Genomic DNA, 19,280 nt, shown 5'->3' on the forward strand with positions numbered 1-19,280 from the left:
AGCAAAGAGTCTCAATGTTTCCAAGTTAGTGACATGAGACAAGAATATGGGTGTTGGAAGTAGTGCAGTTGCACAGAGAATACTGGCGACCGACACAAATGTCCCGACTGTCATAGCCGTTGCTCGATTCTTGAGCTGGGCGTGGCTTATTCGGGAAAAGACTACAAGATCGCCAAATACAGCAAACACTCCGACAAGCTCATGAACAAGTAAAATGTTGGACTGGGTGGGTTACCCTACTGTTGGTAACAAAATCCAGAACTTGGGTGGTGCTCTAACTGATTCCCTTAGTAATTGTAAATAGCGGTTCCAAACTGCTCGGCCCTAATCGCACAGTGCATGGAAAGTTCTGATGACTGTATTATGTTTTTATAATCTTTTAGATCTGATTGATATTTTAATCATAGTACTTTTCACTATTTATATGATAAATAGTTATGGTTTTTGCTTTAATAGGTGGAAAGTAATAGTTTTAATGATCACATTTTAGAGTTATGTTTTTTTTTTTTAAACCGGTGTGTGTATTGTCTTGTCTTTTGTGATCTGGAGCGATCGAAATAAAGGCTATTGAATTGACATGAGCCACCTTCAAGGTTTTACATTTTGGGGGGCAGAGACTTGGTTAAATGGTGAGGCCACCCCCATTTAGCTATTAGATTGGAAATAGCGGTTGTTCAGTCAGTATAATCACAGTGTTCAGTAGGGATTATATGAAAAACAAGTTTGGTATTGGACCTATTGGTCTTAGGTGTGGAGATCTCAGATATAGTTAGAAGTAAGACTACCTCCAGTGATTGAGGAAATATTAAAATGTGCTTCTTCAAGAGAGAACTTAAATCTTGTGACTATATACCAGTAATCTTCAGTGCTCCAATTCACCTTCTTAAAGAAAAAAAATGCTTCCCTTTCCATAGGCTCCATCTTTTCCCCCAGAAATAACCATAAAAAGTGGTACCACCCTTGGCAAGTCTGTGCAACTACCCAGGCTCCCTTGGGATAGTTACTATAGACTAGTGGGGTTGGAAGGAGAGTGCATAAGGACTGAGGAAAGGAAGCTGAATCTGAGAAATGAAAGATTAGTTGACTGGGCACTGCAATATTTTTTTTTATTCTTCCACTATCTTCACTATGTGAGTGGGACCACCAAGGAGGAGACATGGAACATAGCAGGATACAGGAGTTAAGATTTATCCCACCAGAGAGCCACCTTCGATTGTCTTTAATAGTCTCTACCCATCGAGAGCTTGAGGCAATTGACTAAACCCTAATGTACCTCCATTGTTCCACTGCACTGGAACAAGACCATTTAAAGAAAACCGATGTAAAAAGCTTGTATGGCATTCTCATGTGTTCATCCATCAACATGCGAAAGAGACCCAATTCTACATGAAAATCTCCCACTTCACCAGTGTCCACGCACTTAACATCACCTTAATCAAGATACAAAAATGGATGTTAGAAAAATGAAAATCAACCCTAAAAAGACTGAATTCATGATACTTAACAGACACTCCTGAAATGTACACATACTGGAAAAGATCCCCAATCTGGTGGTTTTGGTACCAAATTGAATCAAGAAGTCCAAAAATTATGCTTTTGGATTATTGCCAACCTCTCTGGAAATCTCTTACTAACTGCTGTACAATATCAGCTTGAGCCGCTCTTTTCTCAAACCACTTATTCACACAGTCTGACGTATGGTTCATCATGTAAGCTATTGTCTTTTCTCTAAGTAATTACGGGAAGTATTACTCTCAGGAGCCAGTAAAACGTATATGGCACTGCATGGAAGTTCCCCATCAATCTGCATTATTCCTAACTGCATGCACCAAGGGATATGATCGCATTTTCACCCATTTGAGAGACCTCCACTGGTAACCAATGGAGACAAGGATCAAATTCATACTCCTCTTTTTGACTTTAAAAGCTTTGAATCTTCAACAACACTCCTTCCTTTGCTCTTATCCTCATACCTCAGGTGGGACAAAAAATTTGAAGAGGAAAAAACCCCATTAATTTAAAATGACCAATTTCAACTGCTATCACAGCCCAGAATAACATCAACCTACCACACAAACCTCCAGCCTCTAGTATTCAGCAACGCCTAATTTGTGCCGGTGCTCGTAGGTGCTGGCCAACGACAGTCCTTTCTGGGGACCAAGAGTTAAATCTTTCATCATTATACGCTGACCCTGGCAAAAGAAAGACAAATGGAGAAAGGGAGAGAATGAAGGGGAGAAAGACCATGAAAGGCAATATAGATAGAGAGCAGGCCACGAGAGAGAAGTAAAGGCACAGAAAGTGGAGTTGGAAAAAGGGGCATCCGGTGGAATTGGGTAATGGTACTAGGAAATCACAGCATCCGCAGTGCCGACGACTGGCTTCAAATGAGAACTCTGCACCCTCACACTTTTTTCCTTCACACATTAAGCTCTGTGGACATCTGAACGCGGGCGCTCTTTGTGGTCCCCATACCTGCCTGAGCTTTTAAAATGAACTGAAACAGTTACCGGCAGTGACTGACCTGCGCTGCGGCGTGTTTGCCCCACGGACGACACGCATAGGATGCACCTTAGCACATGGAGCTGCTGTGGGTGAGGTGCGTGGGTGGAATGTCCACTAAATATGAGTCTTTGGCAGTGCACTTCGTACCCAGCACGACTCCTTAATAGTTGTTTGTTAACAGTGCCAGCCTATGAAGCTTAGGGAGCGAATGCAGCACCAACCACACACACAGACCTGCTACCTTCTAAACGGGGCACACTCTCTTTAAACACTATCCCCATTCTAAAAAGTAAGTACAAACCATGCACAGCACGCATGCGCACACGCACACACACACACACACACGAACACGCGGACCCGCATACCTTCCAAAGGATGTACATTCACTTTAAACGCAGTCCCCTTCTAAACAGTGAGTACATACACTACACAGCACGCGCGTGCACACACACACACACGCTTGCATACCTTTCTAAAAGGTGTACACCCGCTTTACACGCGGTCCCCATTTTAAACAGTGAATACAAACCATGCACAGCACCCACGCGCACACATACACTCACACGCAGGCCAGCTTACGTTCTAAACAGTGTAAATACACTTTGTATGCGGTGTCCATTCTAAACAGTGACTACAAACCCTGTGCAGTCAGCAGGCACACGCGCACACACACACAAGCTTGCATACCTTTCTAAAAGGTGTACACCCGCTTTACACGCGGTCCCCATTCTAAACAGTGAATACAAACCATGCACAGCACCCAGACGAACACATACACTCACACGCGGGCCGGCTTACGTTCTAAACAGTGTAAATACACTTTGTATGCGGTGTCTATTCTAAACAGTGACTACAAACCCTGTACAGTCAGCAGGCACACACACACACGCACACACACACACACACACACACACACACCTTTCTAAAAGGTGTACACCCGCTTTAAACGCAGTCGCCATTATAAACATTGTTTATAAACCCTAAACGGCACTCATGCAAGCACATGCACAACTAACCATTGTGCGCTCACAATGTAAATGCTGTGCTTACGCTCACTGAACTGTGTACACACACGCACCAGCGTCCAACCATACTCTAAACAGTTTACACGGGCTCCGAAAAGTGCGCACACACAAGCACACTTTCCAAATGATGTTCACATTCTTTAAACCTCGTACCAGTTCTAAAGATGTTGTACACAGTGCGAAAAAGTGTACAACCCCAGACACACATACTCTACACGGTGTGCAAACACACTCTCAACTGTGTACCTACACACTGAACAGTGTACATACACATATACACACAGTGTACAACCCCACTCGGTGATAAAGGTAGAATGTGGCCTGCCCCTTTTATGGAGGGATTAACTGTGCCGAGCAGCGAAGAGTCCTGGGCGTTGTTCAAACCGTTTAAGCGGGAAAAATGAAACTCCGAGTCCGCGGTCCCCGTGACTCATGGAAGGGAAACAAAGGGGAGGGGTGTTGTAACACTGTAACCACTGACAGTAAAAGCTCTTTGGCTGAAGTGACACTTACTCCTTCCCTGAAGAGAGGCAAGGTTTACTTTCCACCTCTCTCCAGACGCTGGGAGCCCCCAGACGGTACACCTCACACCACAGGCTGCCGCCGAAAGAGCCAGGACATGACCCGACCATCAATTGTGGGATAAAAGGGAAGTGTGTGTTTGTGAAACCAGACACACCGCGAACACACATGTGAAACGGGCACTTATGACCGAAACGTGCACAAACTGGGATATATTGACATCCAGGCTAATAATGTGAATGTTGGGACATATTAATAAAACAGCAAAGTTTACAATCTGGAACAATGCTGTACTGCAGACTTTATCTTTGGGGGGGCCATCTGTTTCTAATTAGCATGGCCGCGCTAATGCCATGCTAATTAGAAACAGATGCGCCCCCCTAAAGATAAGAAAGTGCTTCACGACCGCCATGAAGCAGACGACCCAGTCCGGATGGGCCGTCCAAAAGGGAGAAAGGACAGTGAACAAGCATCCTTTTCAATGGGAAGCCAGCGTTTAGCTGATGCGACCCAATGAAAATGTTGGGAGGGGCTTCAAGTCCCCTTCTGAAATCTCATCTCTAACTGTCTCGCCGAGCGGGCAGCGCATGCATTGCAACGCTAGGCGAGACCTAACTAACAGCACACATGTGGGACAAGGAATTTCCTACCTCCAAAAGACTTATGGTAGTCACCTTAAGTCCATTACACTTGGAATTTGGACCTACCTAAACTGGCAAATACCACCCCCACCTCTCACCAGCATAAGCAGAAACTGGAAAAAGATATCAGAAGGCCAGTGGAACAACCCTCTCAACTCCCACCTCCCAAACACAACATCCAACCCAGAACAAGCTGCGAAGATCTTCTCCCTGTGGATCCCAGAATGCACTGAGATATTCTCCCCCAACAAGCCAGCCAAATCCAAAGGACCTTCCAGATGAGCCAGCTAGTTCACAGTGGAGCTGAAATCTGCTAAATTCAACTGCCGGCAACTAGAAAGGAACTGTTGCACCAGAAGAGACAGAAGACCACACCACCTTCAAGACCGCACTCAACCAGTACCACCTCCTCCTGAGAAACAAAGAGCACCACCCTAGCAGACCCCATGGAAGCCAGCACAAACTGCAGCAAGGAGCTCTTAGTCATCGTGAAGCAGTTACCCAACCCCACAACCACCGAGAATGATGATACCCCCTCCCTAGAACTGTGTCACTCTGGCAGACCACTTTTACGACAAGATCTGTCATCTACGAAAACTTAAAACCCCAACGCCCCTGCCACTGACCACATCAGCCTGCTCTAACCCATAAACACAAACACTGAACACCTGCTCACCAATGTGGACCCTCTCACGACTCAAGACGCAATCTTCATCATGACCTCCGTGCACTCGGGAGCACCCCCGGACCTCTGTCCCCACCACATCTTCAACCTCGGGAACAAGACTATTGGCAGCAAGCTCAAGAAAGTTAAACACCGCCATCACCTCTGCCTCCTTCCCTGAGGACTGGAAAAATGCTTAAGTGAGGCCCTTCCTGAAGAAACCATCTGTCGACCCAACAGAACCAAAGAACTACCGGCCTTCTCCCTGCTCCCCTTTTTCGAAAGTAATCAACCATCAACTTACCGAACACCTGGATCACCACAACCTCCTGGACCCCTCGGAATCCGGATTCCGAGCCAACCACAGCACCGAGACCATCCTGATTGAAGCCACCGATGGCATTAGGGCCCACCTGGACCACAACGGACTGGCAGCCCTCATCCTCTTGGACCTGTCAGCTGCCTTCGACTGTCACCCATCAAATATTGATCAACAGACTCCAGCACATCGAAATTCAGGGAGACCCCCTGAAATGGTTCACCTTATACCTCACCGAAAGAACCCAGAGAATCAGTCTCCCACCGTCACCTGAGAATCATCTGCAGCGTCCACCCAAGAAATGCACTCAGCCCTACCCTCTTCAACACGTACATGACCCCCCGGCCAACACAGTCTGTTGGCACAGATTCCACATCTCCTCAGACGACACCAGCTTATCCTCTTACTGTCAGGAGACCCCTCCACCTACAGAGCCAACTTCCACAGATGTATGATGAACATTGCCGACTGGATGAACGACAGCTGTCTCCAGCTCAACACAAACCAGAAGAAAGTTCTCCTCAGTATGGAATGACGCTTGGCAGTCTAATGAACTCGACTCATCCCCCACCCCGACAGGCCATGCCTGCAACCTTGGAATCATCTTGGACAGCAAGCTATCTATGAGAAACAGGTAAACCCAGTCTTGTCTGCCTGCTTTCACACCACCCTACTCATGCACCACAAGATCTTCAGGTGGCTCCCAGTCAACTCCAGAAAGACCGTCAGGCAGACCCTCATCACCAGCAGTCTGGACTACGGAAACACATTCTAAGTGGGAATCACCGCAAGCTTCCTGAATAGACTACAGACAATACAGAACTCTGTAGCAAGAATCCCCCTCTGCCTCCCCAGACTGACCCACAGTGTACTCCACCTCAAGAGGCTACACTGGCTCCCAATCCAGGAGGGATGCCAGTTCAAATTTTTGACCCATGCACACAGAGCCCTGCACAACAAAGGACCGGCATACATCCACAAACGCATGACCTTCCGCCAACCAACCAGACATCTACGATCCGCCTCCCTTTTCCTCACAGACACCCCCTTGATCCACTGAGGCAACAGTGGAGGATGCTCCTTCTAACACCTGGCGGTTGGAACAACCTTCTCCTGCACCTCAGGAGCGCCTCATCACCCCGGCAATTCGGGAAGAGACTCAAGACCTGGCTGTTCGAATTAACAAATCTCCATGAAGCAGTTGAAAACACCAGCACCTTGAGACCTTCTCAAGTGATTTGCAGTGCTTTATAAACCATGATTGATTGATTAGGAGGCACAGTAGGTAATTCTCAAGGGCTCTCCTCTTGATAAGTGTTACTACAAAGGGTGCCCTCTCCGACCATACCACAATGTCCTAACAGACTTAAGTTAGGGTCACTACATCAAGATATTGAAAGAATGGCAGAGGGCAATGGTGTGGATGACCTGGATTTAGTGGAGTTTGTAAGGGTGCTGTTGATTGGAAATTGAGATGTGATTGAAATATGATTAGGCTCATGTTTAAAGGAGGACTCTAGAGGAGAATCCATAATTGCAAGGGGGTTGGAAGTATTACTGAAGATAGAAGGAGAAAGCTGAAGTACAAGGTGCATGTATGAGGAAGAATGTGGGGGGATGAGGGGTGAGATCAAAAGCTGGTGGAAGATTTTGTTGTGAGAAGGATAAGCAGAGGTTGGAGATATGATTTTTGAGCCATTGAAGGGATAAGAGGTGGACTGAACAGAGAAAGGAGCAGGAATCGAATTGTGCAAGGTGTGAGTGTTGGTCTGTAAGGGTGTTTGGGTCCAAGTGTACTAAGACTGGTTCTCTCCCTAAATGGTTTGGGGGTAGGGGTCCGAGACAGGTGTAATGTTTGAATGTGACTAGTGTTAGCTGCTGGGCAGTTCTAGGTGAAAGTGGGAAATGGGGTGACAACTTGGAGCAGTTAATAAGTATGGTATTGTTAAATTGGTTGGGAGTTGGGTGTTAAAGAAAAAAACAGATTTTTTTCATTTTTCAATTTGAGCAATAGGGAGGCATGTGAAGTTGTTTTGTAAGAAACTTGCAAGTATCGTGGTACATCAAGGAACTGTGGGAGGAAGGAGTTTGGAAGTCCATGTCAATGACATGTGTGATGGTGAATGGCTGTATAATAGATCTGCACATCTAATCAGTAGCTCAATTAGAGGACAGGTACTGGATCAAACTTTGATGCTACATTTAGTGTGTCAGGATGCCCACGTGTGCCTTGAAGCAAATCAGCAAGATGATTTGTAAATTATTGGACTCTGACGTGCCCAAGGCTGAGAACTGTAACTAGATGTCGAGTTTAAAGGAACTCTGGGAAGGGCTGGCACCGCAGTAATGCTCCATAATAGCTTTGCCTCTTTTCAGAAGTGGACATAGAGCAAAACAGGGGAGGACAGGGTTCCACAGTAGTGGAGCTTGTTAGCTTTACCCCAAGGTAAAGTTAGAATAGCTAAGGGGAAATCGGCACATTTTGAGCACTTTTGGACATAGTTTCTGGTTTGCCTTTGTTTGATTGGTAGCCTCTGGGGTTTATTGGTTTGGGTTGTCTGTTGTTTGGGACTTTTGTAGGAGTTTTAAGGAACTAATCTAGATTTTGAGACCACCTTCTTGTACCCCAAAAAGTCCTGTTCATAAACATAGGCCAAAAACATTTTAGATAATTTTGGGGGTGAGTACGTGGTGTTTTCAATGTAGTTTTGATTTGGGTTTTTTCACACTGATTGAACCCTGTGAAAGAGCTGACTTGAATTCTTAAAATATGAAGAACATTCTAGGAGAGGTTTTTTCTTATTTGACATGGAAGTTTATAAAAGGCTGCAATACGTTTTTTAAACAAACATTCCCCCCATAATCTGTCTGCTGCATATGTTGCTGCAATGAACAATACAAAAAGTGATGGGTGAGATGCTTGAATTAATCTCAGCCACTAGTAATTGCTTGGGCCGCATCCCAATCAATTGTCCGGTTTTTTCCAACATGTCACCTCAGATTTTGACTTTGCCATATGCAAATCAGCTCGAGTCCTACTCCAATAAGAACAGCTTCTCACAAGATAAGCAATTGTAGCCATGGATCACTCTATTATATTGTATTAAATAAAGTCCAAAGTTCACACGGTCTTCCTGTTTAAAACTGGTTTGTAGTGATGCGATGAAATAAATGACGAGAGCACATTTTCCATACAGTCAAAATGTGTTTTGTACCACTGGACTTTCGCAAGGCTAGCATTGGAAGTCTCAAACAGAAAGCCTGTGTTACTGAGTAAAAGAAAATAAATCCAAAATTGCTTTAGGTAGAGTATGTCATAGAAAAGAATGCATTTGTTATTTTAGATACAGTTACTTGCATTAATTATGTGCATCCATGACTACGAAGTCTTTGGAACAAGCTAGATTGAAACATAATGGAAGAGAGACTTGTTGCTTGTCTCCAGACCATTAAATGTATAAAATCATTGAAGATAAATAGCGTCTGCTTCTTCTGGCAATATACATGTGCACGGCACAAGCATGGTTATTAGACCTGTCATCCTTAAGGTGGTCTTCCCCCCCCCCCCCCCCCCCCCCCAAGTGTTTGCCTGCTTATCACCTCTTTTTGCTGAATGTTTTTTTTTTGTTGTACTTAAGTCTCTGAGCACTTTACCACTGCTGACCAGCGCTAAAGTGCATGTTCTTTCCCCCTAAACATGATAACATTGGTGTATACACAATCGGTATATTTAGGTTACCTGCAAGTCCCTTGTAAAGTGATATACCCTATACCTAGGACCTGTGGCACTGATTGTGCCACCCACACAAGCAGCCTTTCGAATCACTCAGGCCTGCCATTGCAGGACCTGTATGTGCAGTTTACTGCCACTTTATTTCGGCATTTAAAACCCTTTTCCAAGCCTTAAACTCCCCTTTTATTATACCTAAGTCACTCCTAAGGTATGCCCTAGGTAGCCCAGGGGGTCTGTGTAAGTAAAAGGTAGGATATGTACTTGTGAGCTCTGCATGTCCTGGTAGTGCCAAACACCCAAATTCGTTTTTCACTGCTGTGAGCCCTACTCCTCTCATAGGTTAACATTGGGAATTCTTCGATACACTTGTAAGCTGTAATTCCTGATTACAAAGGGGTAGCTGCATCATGTTTTATATCTTTGGGATGGTAATGACAAATCCTCCTCACTTGTAACGTTGAATTTAACATTACTATTTTAGAAATGCCACATTCAGAAAGTTGACATTTTTCTGTGCTTACTGCTCTGTGTGCCTGCAACCTGTCTCCAATACACGTCTGGGGTGGGTGACAGCTCCACTTTGAACATTCCCTCTAGACAGCCACAAACACAGTAAGTTTATTCCCCTGCATTCTGGTGGCTTTTCTTGAGCCGGAAGGGGGAAGCTGACACACCTGAATAGGAAGTGTCCTGTTTTCTACACACAAGGCTGCTTTCCACCTACCAGAACTAGGAAGAAAGGACCTGTGTGCACTTCGGAACCCTTCTTTAAAGTCACCCCCACTTCAAAGGCACAACTGGGTAGAAGTACTGGGTCTCTGACCCTACCTAGACAGTACACTGCTGGACCCGTCGGGAAGGACTGCTGTGCTTCTACAAGGACTGCCATTCTAATGGACTACTGTTCTGGAAGAACTGTTTTTCTGCTCTGATCTGCTGCCTGGTACCAGCTGTCCGCTAACCCCTGCCCTGCTGAGGAAAAGGACTGGACCCATCTAACTTGAACCCAGAATGACTCCAAGGGTTTGCTGGCTTTCCCCCTTTTCTAAAGTCTCCAGCCATCAAAGACTTCCTTCAACCCTGCAACAGCACCTGGACTCTGTCATCTGTAAGTCTTGCCTTGCCAAGTGGTGCCAAGCGAGTTGTGGGCCCTTGGAAGTGACTTTTCTGTGGTAATCCAACAAAATCCATGCAGTGACAACTTTGCGCCGTTCGGAACCGACACAGCTCTCTTAGACACAGATGCAGGTGCTGCGCCACTGAATTGCTACAACAGACTGCGTGCCTTGACGATGATGGACTGTGCAGCTTGACGTTTGTGCACCGCTGAGGGGTTCATCGAAAAGGTTTCACTGACTGCATGTATTAGGGCTAGAAAAATCCCCAAAATGGTACTGGTCCTGCAGGTCTAGTACGTTGAAAAATCTCCTCGACCTAACAGCAACCTACTTGACCTCCGTCTCTGAATGCGGAGCAAATGTGACAACATAACAAGATTTAAAGGCATCTTTATTGCTCATTAACTTTGTGAGCAATAAAAATGCCTTTAAATCTGGTTATCGTGTCACCTTTGCTCCTTTTTCAAAGACAAAGGACAAAAGTTAGCTTGTGTTCCTACTCGGCAGAAAGGGCAAGTAGGACCTAAAAACAGCTCGTCCTCGTTTAATTTAGCTCGCATATGCGAGCGGTCGAGTGGATTTTTCAAACCTTGTATTGGAACCAATGCATCGCCTAAATCCATGAGAGCGACCATGCATCACCTCCTCTGCTCCCCACATCGGATCCTCGACATTCAAACTTCCTCCATTCAGTGTACTTTTTCAGGAGGAGAGGTGAGAGTCTCTCCATAGGAGTCAACCCAGGATTTACCTCTGTCTTTCACAACCAGATGTCCCTTTTTGGCACTTTGACTCTAAGCACTATAATTTGATTTAATCTTTAAAAATGATTAATAACTCCAGTTCTACTGATTAGATGTTTGTTGTTTTGGTGTTGTTTTACTCATAAAATTATCTATTTTACTAACCCTTTGCGGAGTATTTTTGTGGTGTTTTCATTGTGTTACAGTGTCTGTTTGAGTGTGCTGCACAAATACTCTACACATTGCCTCTTTAGCTAAGCCTGACTGCTCTGGGGTGTATCTACCTTACCCTGACTAGAGTAGTGGTTCCTGCTTGGACAGGGTGCATACCTCTGCCAACCAGATACCCCATTTCTAACAGTTTCTGTTTGCCCATTATGTCTGTCCATATTTCATAAAATATCTGGTAACAGAGAAATGGTAGGAGCGCTAGCTCCTACTTAACCTGATTGGCGAAACTAACCCACCATACTGCTACCATTGTATGTGCAACAGTCTTTTCCACAGCTATCGTAGTTTTGCATTTCCAATAGGAACAATCCAGCCTAAACTCACAAGCCACGTCCTACTTGAACCAGAACACATGCAACCCAAGATCAATTGTGGACTATTTGGGCCTCTTCAGCCCTGTGCAGCTTGTTTCCAGTGAATTTAATTCAAGCATTCAATCCATCACTACTTTGTACTCTTCACTGTGACGCCCCAAGTGAAACTGGTATGCCTGGGTGTAGGTCTCATTCTCACTGTCACTTCTTTTTATTCTGCATATATAGTTACAGCATCTTGCATGTTTCACACTCACTTTTGCATTGAAAGGTAATGCTTGCTCTTGTTTTGGGAAAACTCATCTGCGCACCAATGAGTGATGTGCTAACAATGTTGTCCTTTGTAGATTTCTAGAATGTTACCATTTTTATTGTTTTATTTGACAGAAATCGTGAGAAACAAGCGTGGAATGAACAGAGAGGAAACTTGCAAGTACCCACAGGTGCCATCTGCTTGGTTGTGCTAATTCACAATGGTTGTGTATGGGTTCTCACTATTTAAGATTCACATTGCTTGTTCAAATTTGTTTAATTCATGCTTCAATCTTCATTAATGAAAATCTGTTCTCCGTATGCACACTTCAGAAGTATATGGATTCCTTTTATTTGCAAAGATTTGTACTAGTGTTTCGATCTGTGCTGCTTGAACACATTCTTATTACTAACAATTTGTGCCATAGATGTAATTATACGGTTCCTAGTGAAGTCGGGCATCTCCATATTTTATTGTGCCTCCCGCTAGATCACTCTAAATGCTAGAGCCTAAACAGAAATGCAAAGGGGCAGATTTGGTAACATTTCACGCAGTGCAGCAATGAAAGCTGCTGTGCTATGTGGAAGAAAAAGCAGAACTGCACCATACCCACTTAAACTATGGCAAGGTTTTCTTCACTCCCTGTGCTGGTGCACTTTAGGCTGCTCTGTATTGGAAGGGTGTATGTGATGTCAAGCATAGGTTTTGTTCGAGAAGCTTACCCTTTAGGACAACATACTATGCCTAGACCTAATTAAACACTTTTCCCACTTTTGTGTTTGTGCTGTAAAGCGTTAGGCCTGCCTCGAAGACATTTATTTTTGGCCCAAATACCTGTCTACCTTTTTAGGTTTCGCCTGCACAGAACTTGTGATGTGCTTGTGAAATCTACTGCATTTAATATAAATCTTAAAAGGGGATTACATCCTGCCCTTACTTTTCATTTGTTCATGTGCTTCCCACTTACTTATACTGTTTCCATTGGTTGTAGCATGCCATTTCATGTTCTTCATGGGTTCTTCTTATCAGTGTCCCTCGGCCCTAGTACTAATTTCAATCTGCTTTTGTTGAACAGATTTCTTAATTGTGAGCAAGCATGTCAGAACCCCTGGTTGTCTCCTCCTCCTCCGACCTCTTCCCCAGGAACAACATCTTGATTTGTGCTGCTCATTCCACAGATTCTTATTTTCAATGGCCGCCGCTTTATCCTCTGCGCTCAACGTGTAGGCCATCTTGTGCCTCAGAACCCACAGATTCATGTCGGACAGGGACCTGAGCCCGGGTCCTGCAGCAAAGAGACACACTGAATCCTGAATAGGTAAAATGTGCTTCGCCGAAAGCGAAAGTGCCCAGAGCACCCCAAAAAGAGCCCAAGCTCGAATACTCTCAGCACTGCCTACTTAAACTCCTGGCCCTGCACACACACACACACACACACCAAAGAGAGCGGAGTCCCTAACTTTCTCCCTCTCCAAGTGCAGACTGCCCCCTCAGCTCGCACTCACTTCAGAGCCTTTGTTTCCATTGGTAATAATTTCTGCTTTTGGAAGGCACAGAAGCTGCAACTTGCAGTTGCCTGCTGAGTTTCATGTAGCTTTGCATGTCTGGGGCCTGCAGCCACCCTACTGTGACTAGGCACGTTTCCAAGACGTTTGACTATTTTTGCTCTTTTTCCATGTTAGGACTGTCGACCTAATTCCTATGGTCAAAACAAATTCTTTGACTTTGCCCACATTTTACAACTTCTAAGGCAACAGTTCCGCAGCCTGGGAGTGCCGACATTTGTCTGCGTGTCAGCAACTTTAACAATTCGCTAGACAAATGAGTCAAATTCTGGGCTCAGGATTGAGCGTGAAGCCTTACACATGCAGGTGTGCTTTCCACCTCACACTGTGGTACAGATTTACAGAGAACTGACTGCCCTTTCACAGCAGAAATACAGGCTGTCCCCATTTCAGGTCACTTGTTCTGTAAAGACACTTGCCAAAAGGTTAGCATCTGACACGAACCCCGGCGTGGCCTGGTTTATTTTTTATTCCTTAGTATTCTAGCCAATACTGCTGCTTCCCAAATTCATACTCATTGTAGTATGCGTGTATTTTTCTATCCCACAAACCTGTATGTTTCCAGACTTGAAACCATTTTACAATATGCCTAGACCACAAATCGTTTTTTTATGTGGCGCTAACTAGTATTTTTCTTCAAAACAGTACCATGGGTGTTCACCTTAAAAAAAAGAAATGATGCTTCGTTAGAGGCACGGACAGCGTCTTACACCGGCAGTTAAACTCCCTACTACCCCCCACCCCTCCCCCCAAAAATTGGGGATACTCTAGATATCTTTCTGCAAACATGTAAACCGCCATAGTATCTCTGACGGACCTCTTTCCTTCCCCACAGGGTAACCTGTGACACCGTTAGTAGCTCTTCCATACCGCGCAATTAATCTTTTCTCAATTACTACCTGTCTCCCACTTCCTTCCCTCTCTCGCTCTCATATAACCGCTTTAATGCATTATCTACCACAACGCCTCCAGAAACCAATCTCATGGGAACTCAACCTTTTGACTATACCTCTATAGTCTTCCTACAGACAAAATCCTGAGACATCCCTCTGCATCTAGGACCAAACACACGCCTCAATGTTTTATTATTATTATTAATTTTCTAAGGCGCACAGCTACCCTGAGGTTTCCCGGCGCCATCGGACACAACGCTAGAAGAGAGGGAGACACTATTGGTTAAATAACCGAGTTTTTAGGTCTTTACGGAATTTGTTGTAAATAGTTTCGTGCCAGAGTTGTAATGGGAGTGAGTTCCATAGGGAATGAGCCAAGTAGGAGAAAGACCGGCCACCCATACGCAATAGTTTAATTCTGGGGACTTGAAACTTTGCCTGAGCTGAGGATCGGAGAAGACTCCTAGGGAGGTAGGGGTGTACCAAGGCGCTCAGATACTGTGGTGCTGAACCGGATTTGATCCTGTGCATATAGCATAGGACCTTGAATTTCACGCGATTCTTCATCCTAAGCCAGTGGAGGTCACGGAGAGAACCTGAGATGGATGCCTTTCTAGGTAACTGGCTGCAGAGTTTTGGACAACCTGCAGTTTTCGAACCACCTCCTTGGTGGCTCCTAAATACAGAATGTTGCCATAGTCCAATCTAGATGTAATCAAAGCCTGAATTACTGTTCTTTGTGTGGGGACTAGGTAACATCGAGTATTTTTTTGAGCCATCTTACGATGGTGAAGCAGGTTGCAACAACCTTGACTGCTTGCTGTTTCATAGATGATTATACCTAGATTGTGGACTGATTGTGACGGTTGAGGGAGATCCCCCATTTGAGGGCGATGATTATTAATTTTTTTATTAGAAGTTGGAAGACATGCATCTATTGAAGTAGTAATCCAGGTTTGGATAGTGTCAGCATCCGCTATATTAATTGAGGTGATGGCAGGAATATTAATCGTAAGATGTTGATTAAATAGATCTAAATCTAGATTCTTCCAGTTTCTGGACCCCACTTTGGTAGTAGAACTAAAGGAGTTCTCACACCGGGGTTCCGATTTCACCTTAAAACCGATTATCTGACCAGAGTACCGGAATGGCTGCCTGACATAAGATACTGTTTAGATTGGAAAAAATGTGGTCTAACCGATATCCCGCCTTGTGGGTGGGACCTGAGTTGCAGAGCAAAATGTTCATGGCTGCCAGATCGGCCATCAGAGCGGTGCTAATAGTGCATGTGGGGTCATTAAAATGAATATTTAGGTCTCCCAAGATGGTGAAATTTGTCGCCCATAACATTAGAGGGGCGATGAGTTCCGGAAACATCAATGCCCAAGAACCTGCAGGTCCCGGTGGTCGATAAATCAGTTTCCCAGAGAAAGTGAATTGGGATGAGAGAGAAGGTTTAAAAGAACTGGCTTCACAGCCTTTAAAGGGTAGGTCCTCCAATTTGCAAGTGTAAACAGTGTTATAAATTAATGCAATCCCACCTCCTATTTTATCCACCAGATCCTGTCTAATGATCGTATAGTTGGGTGGTAAGGTGATTGCAACATCGGTCCAGAGCTCTAATGAAGCCATGTTTCTGTAAGGAAAATGGCATCTGGTTGTATATTCAGTAGGAGGTCAAAAATATCCTTGTGTTTGGAAAGTGACCTACAATTTATATTAAAAAAAGGTAAATTCCTTAGAGAGCTGCCTTATTTATAACAGAGAAAGGCATCTGCGTGATATGATTCATGCGGGTAGTGGTATTAGCAGTGTGTTCCCTGCTGGGTGGTATGGTAAGAGAAAAACCACAGCAGGGACAGTTGGAACGCGAGTTTCCTGGTTTAAAAGACGTGTATTTCAGTTTTGACTTAGGTCTACGTTCATGTAGCAGTTTTTGGGAGTAAGTTTGTCATCTCTAAATAGCTCTCTTCTCATCATACAATATTTTCACCATCTCAGGCCTTTCCTCTCTGAAGCATTTGATTTTTTTCTACTATAAGTCTGTAATGTCTCCACAACAATGTGGATAATTGTGTTTTTTTATTTTATTATATTACAAATGCAAATAAAAAATTGTGAATTAAAAAAAGTTATCCTGCTCCAGATATTACTGATGTCTCCACCTTTATAAACACATGCAAACAACTAAATTATATAGATTTGGGCTTGTGCTGTTATAGGAAACCCTCTCTCTCCCCCTACATATCTAATGTCCTGTTGCCAACAGTTCTAGCTAGAACGACATGCCTGTCTCTTGCTACCTGCCCATCCTGATCTCTACTCCTCTCTCTATCTACTCTAGGCCTCTCACTTGCATTGCAGACATCAGCCCTTGCCTCAGTATCTTTCTACTATTCCCTACCACACTGTCTCTGGATCAACAACACTCGGCCCAGCCATCCTTTCCCATCTGTCTTATGCTCTCTATCCCCATTTCTTTCTCTGTACACCATCTCTTGATCTCTACCTCTTCTTCCCCAAACATGGTCTTTTATCCCTATATCCCTCTGTCTCCTGCTCCCCACCCCAGCATCTTGCTCCCCACCCCAGCATCTTGCTCCCCACCATCTTGCTCCCCACCCCACTGTCTTTTGATTCATGTCCCTGAATCTTCTGCTGTGTACCCCTCTGTCTCTTGTACTCTACATTGCCCCTCTGCCCCTTGTGCTCCCTAAACTTCTCTCTTGCTCCATAACATGCTCTATTTTGCTCCTTGCCAAACTGACTCCTGGGACACACTATTGCTCCTATTCCCTGTCCTGTTTTCCTCCTGCTCCCTACATCGGTCTCTTGCTCGGTACTCTAGCGTCTTGCTCCCTACTCTACTCCTCTGTCTCTTACTCTCTTCCTCCCGCTCCCTGGCCCCCTCTCACCTGCTCTCTAAACCTCGGCCTCTACTTTTTTAGTAGTTATGGCTTTTCACTAAAATACATGGATGGTTGTCTCGGACCCCACATGTACTACCCATGGAGCGCCCCCTTTGAAGCAAAGTATCATAAAACCTTATTTTGCTTTACTTTAGGGTTACCTTCCAATGTAAATCAGAATTGACACTGGAAAAAAATACCAAAGCAACACTTGACTGGTTTGTGCCACTTTTGTGATGCAAACCCTATACACAGTGTTGGTAAATTTGGCCTCAGAGTCATCTTTGTGTACAGCCCACACAGGGTGTGTGTGCTGGTGTCCCTGTGATGCAACAAATAGAAACTGGTGCTGCTGCACCTGCATATTGTACTCTTCTTTCACCTTTTCTCTTCTGTCTTCACTTCACAGGTCTCCTGTTTTACTCTTTCTCTACTCCACTACCTTAGGCTTCTATCCTCCTCTGTTCCACTACTCCCTGTGGTCTTACTCACTCGTCCTACTTTCTTCAAGCTCTCAATTTACTTCCTTTCTTTCCTCTCATTTCTCCTCTCTCAGAATCTTTTGTACATAGAAGCTCTCAGTTAGATGACTTGTTTATAGTGTAAGGATTTCTTGTTCTTTTAGTGCACATGTACTATGTTTTTAGGAAATGTAATTCAGCAACAAAGGTTGCTGTGCTGCTGTGGTTCAAAGGGAGAGACAAAGACCACGTCATATCTACTGGTGCACTTTAGGCTTCAGTGCTCCAACACACAGACCTTTGCACCATAGTACAATGGTGTGTGCATACGGTCAGGTATAGTTCTTACTGATGGATACTTTTCCAGTACAAAATATTCAGCTGAGACATAGGTTAACACTTTTCCCACTTCGTGTAGTAGCTGTACAGTTCACATAGAAATTTGGAAAAGTGTTGAGACTTTTAAAACTTGCTCCATTGTTACACCTACTTCGCGGAGGTATATGGCCTTTTCAAAACTAATTGCTTCAGCTAGGGCTACCTCTGTCTCAGCGCCAAGACACTTCTGAGTCTTCGTGCGCTCAATACGTTTTATTAATGTAACATAGTTCTTTAGCACAAATCTCGGTCTACAAATGTTATAAATAGGAATTTGCCCATGTACCACCCATGGGACATCCCACTGATGCAAAGTAGAGTATAGTATTGCTTTGCTGTACTGTAGGCAACTTTCCAATATAAATAAGTTGGTAAAAAAAAATCCCAATTCAGCACTTTGCACTAGGTTTGCGTCATAAGTGACACAAACCCGGTAAAAGTGTTTGTAAATATCCCCCTCACTATCTTTGAAATGCTGGTTGTTTCTTTTTTTTCTTTCTTTTTTTTAAACACATAATAGACAGGATCTCAATAAATGTTGATTTTTTAAAAAATTATTTTTATGGTACCTCGTACTGGCTACCTGCCGCTTCTAGTGTAAGAAAATGCCTCTTTTTACATGATCACCCCCAAAGCTTTGGACTGATGCTGCTAGTTTTTCAACTCTGAAGGTGCACTGAGGCCTGCTAATCATATCTCAGTGTTGGGGCTCTGACCCCTAAAAGGAATACGTCCGATTGGTTCACCCACAACTGGCATTAGTTAACTTACTTATAAATCCCTAGTATATGGTACATGGGGTACCCAGGCCTGTAAGTTAAAGTGTTGCTCAAGAACTGCAGCACTTATCTTTCCAACATGAGGGTGGCAAAGCAATAGTTCCAACTTGCAATTGCTGGCTGGCAAGACAGTTCTCAATTTGTTAACACAACTTTGCCATTAAAGCTCATGACAAAGTCCAGACCATGTGTTTTTATTAGATCTATCACCCCTATGGCAGGCCTAT

At 44.3% G+C, this 19,280-nt stretch overlaps 1 protein-coding gene across 3 annotated transcripts in view; it reads left to right on the forward strand.

Moving 5' to 3' along the window:
- The window catches only part of LOC146812000 (uncharacterized), a 356,521-nt gene that overhangs the window by 238,459 nt on the left and 98,782 nt on the right, over positions 1 to 19,280 (forward strand). For all 3 annotated transcript variants that reach the window (XM_085618974.1, XM_085618975.1, XM_085618973.1), the window contains one exon: positions 12,203 to 12,258. In XM_085618974.1, coding sequence (XP_085475100.1) covers positions 12,203 to 12,258 — 56 coding nt within the window. The remainder of the gene's footprint in view (positions 1 to 12,202; positions 12,259 to 19,280) is intronic.

This window comes from Triturus cristatus, chromosome 7 (assembly GCF_964204655.1).
Source record: "Triturus cristatus chromosome 7, aTriCri1.1, whole genome shotgun sequence".
Taxonomy (NCBI): Eukaryota; Metazoa; Chordata; class Amphibia; order Caudata; family Salamandridae; genus Triturus; species Triturus cristatus.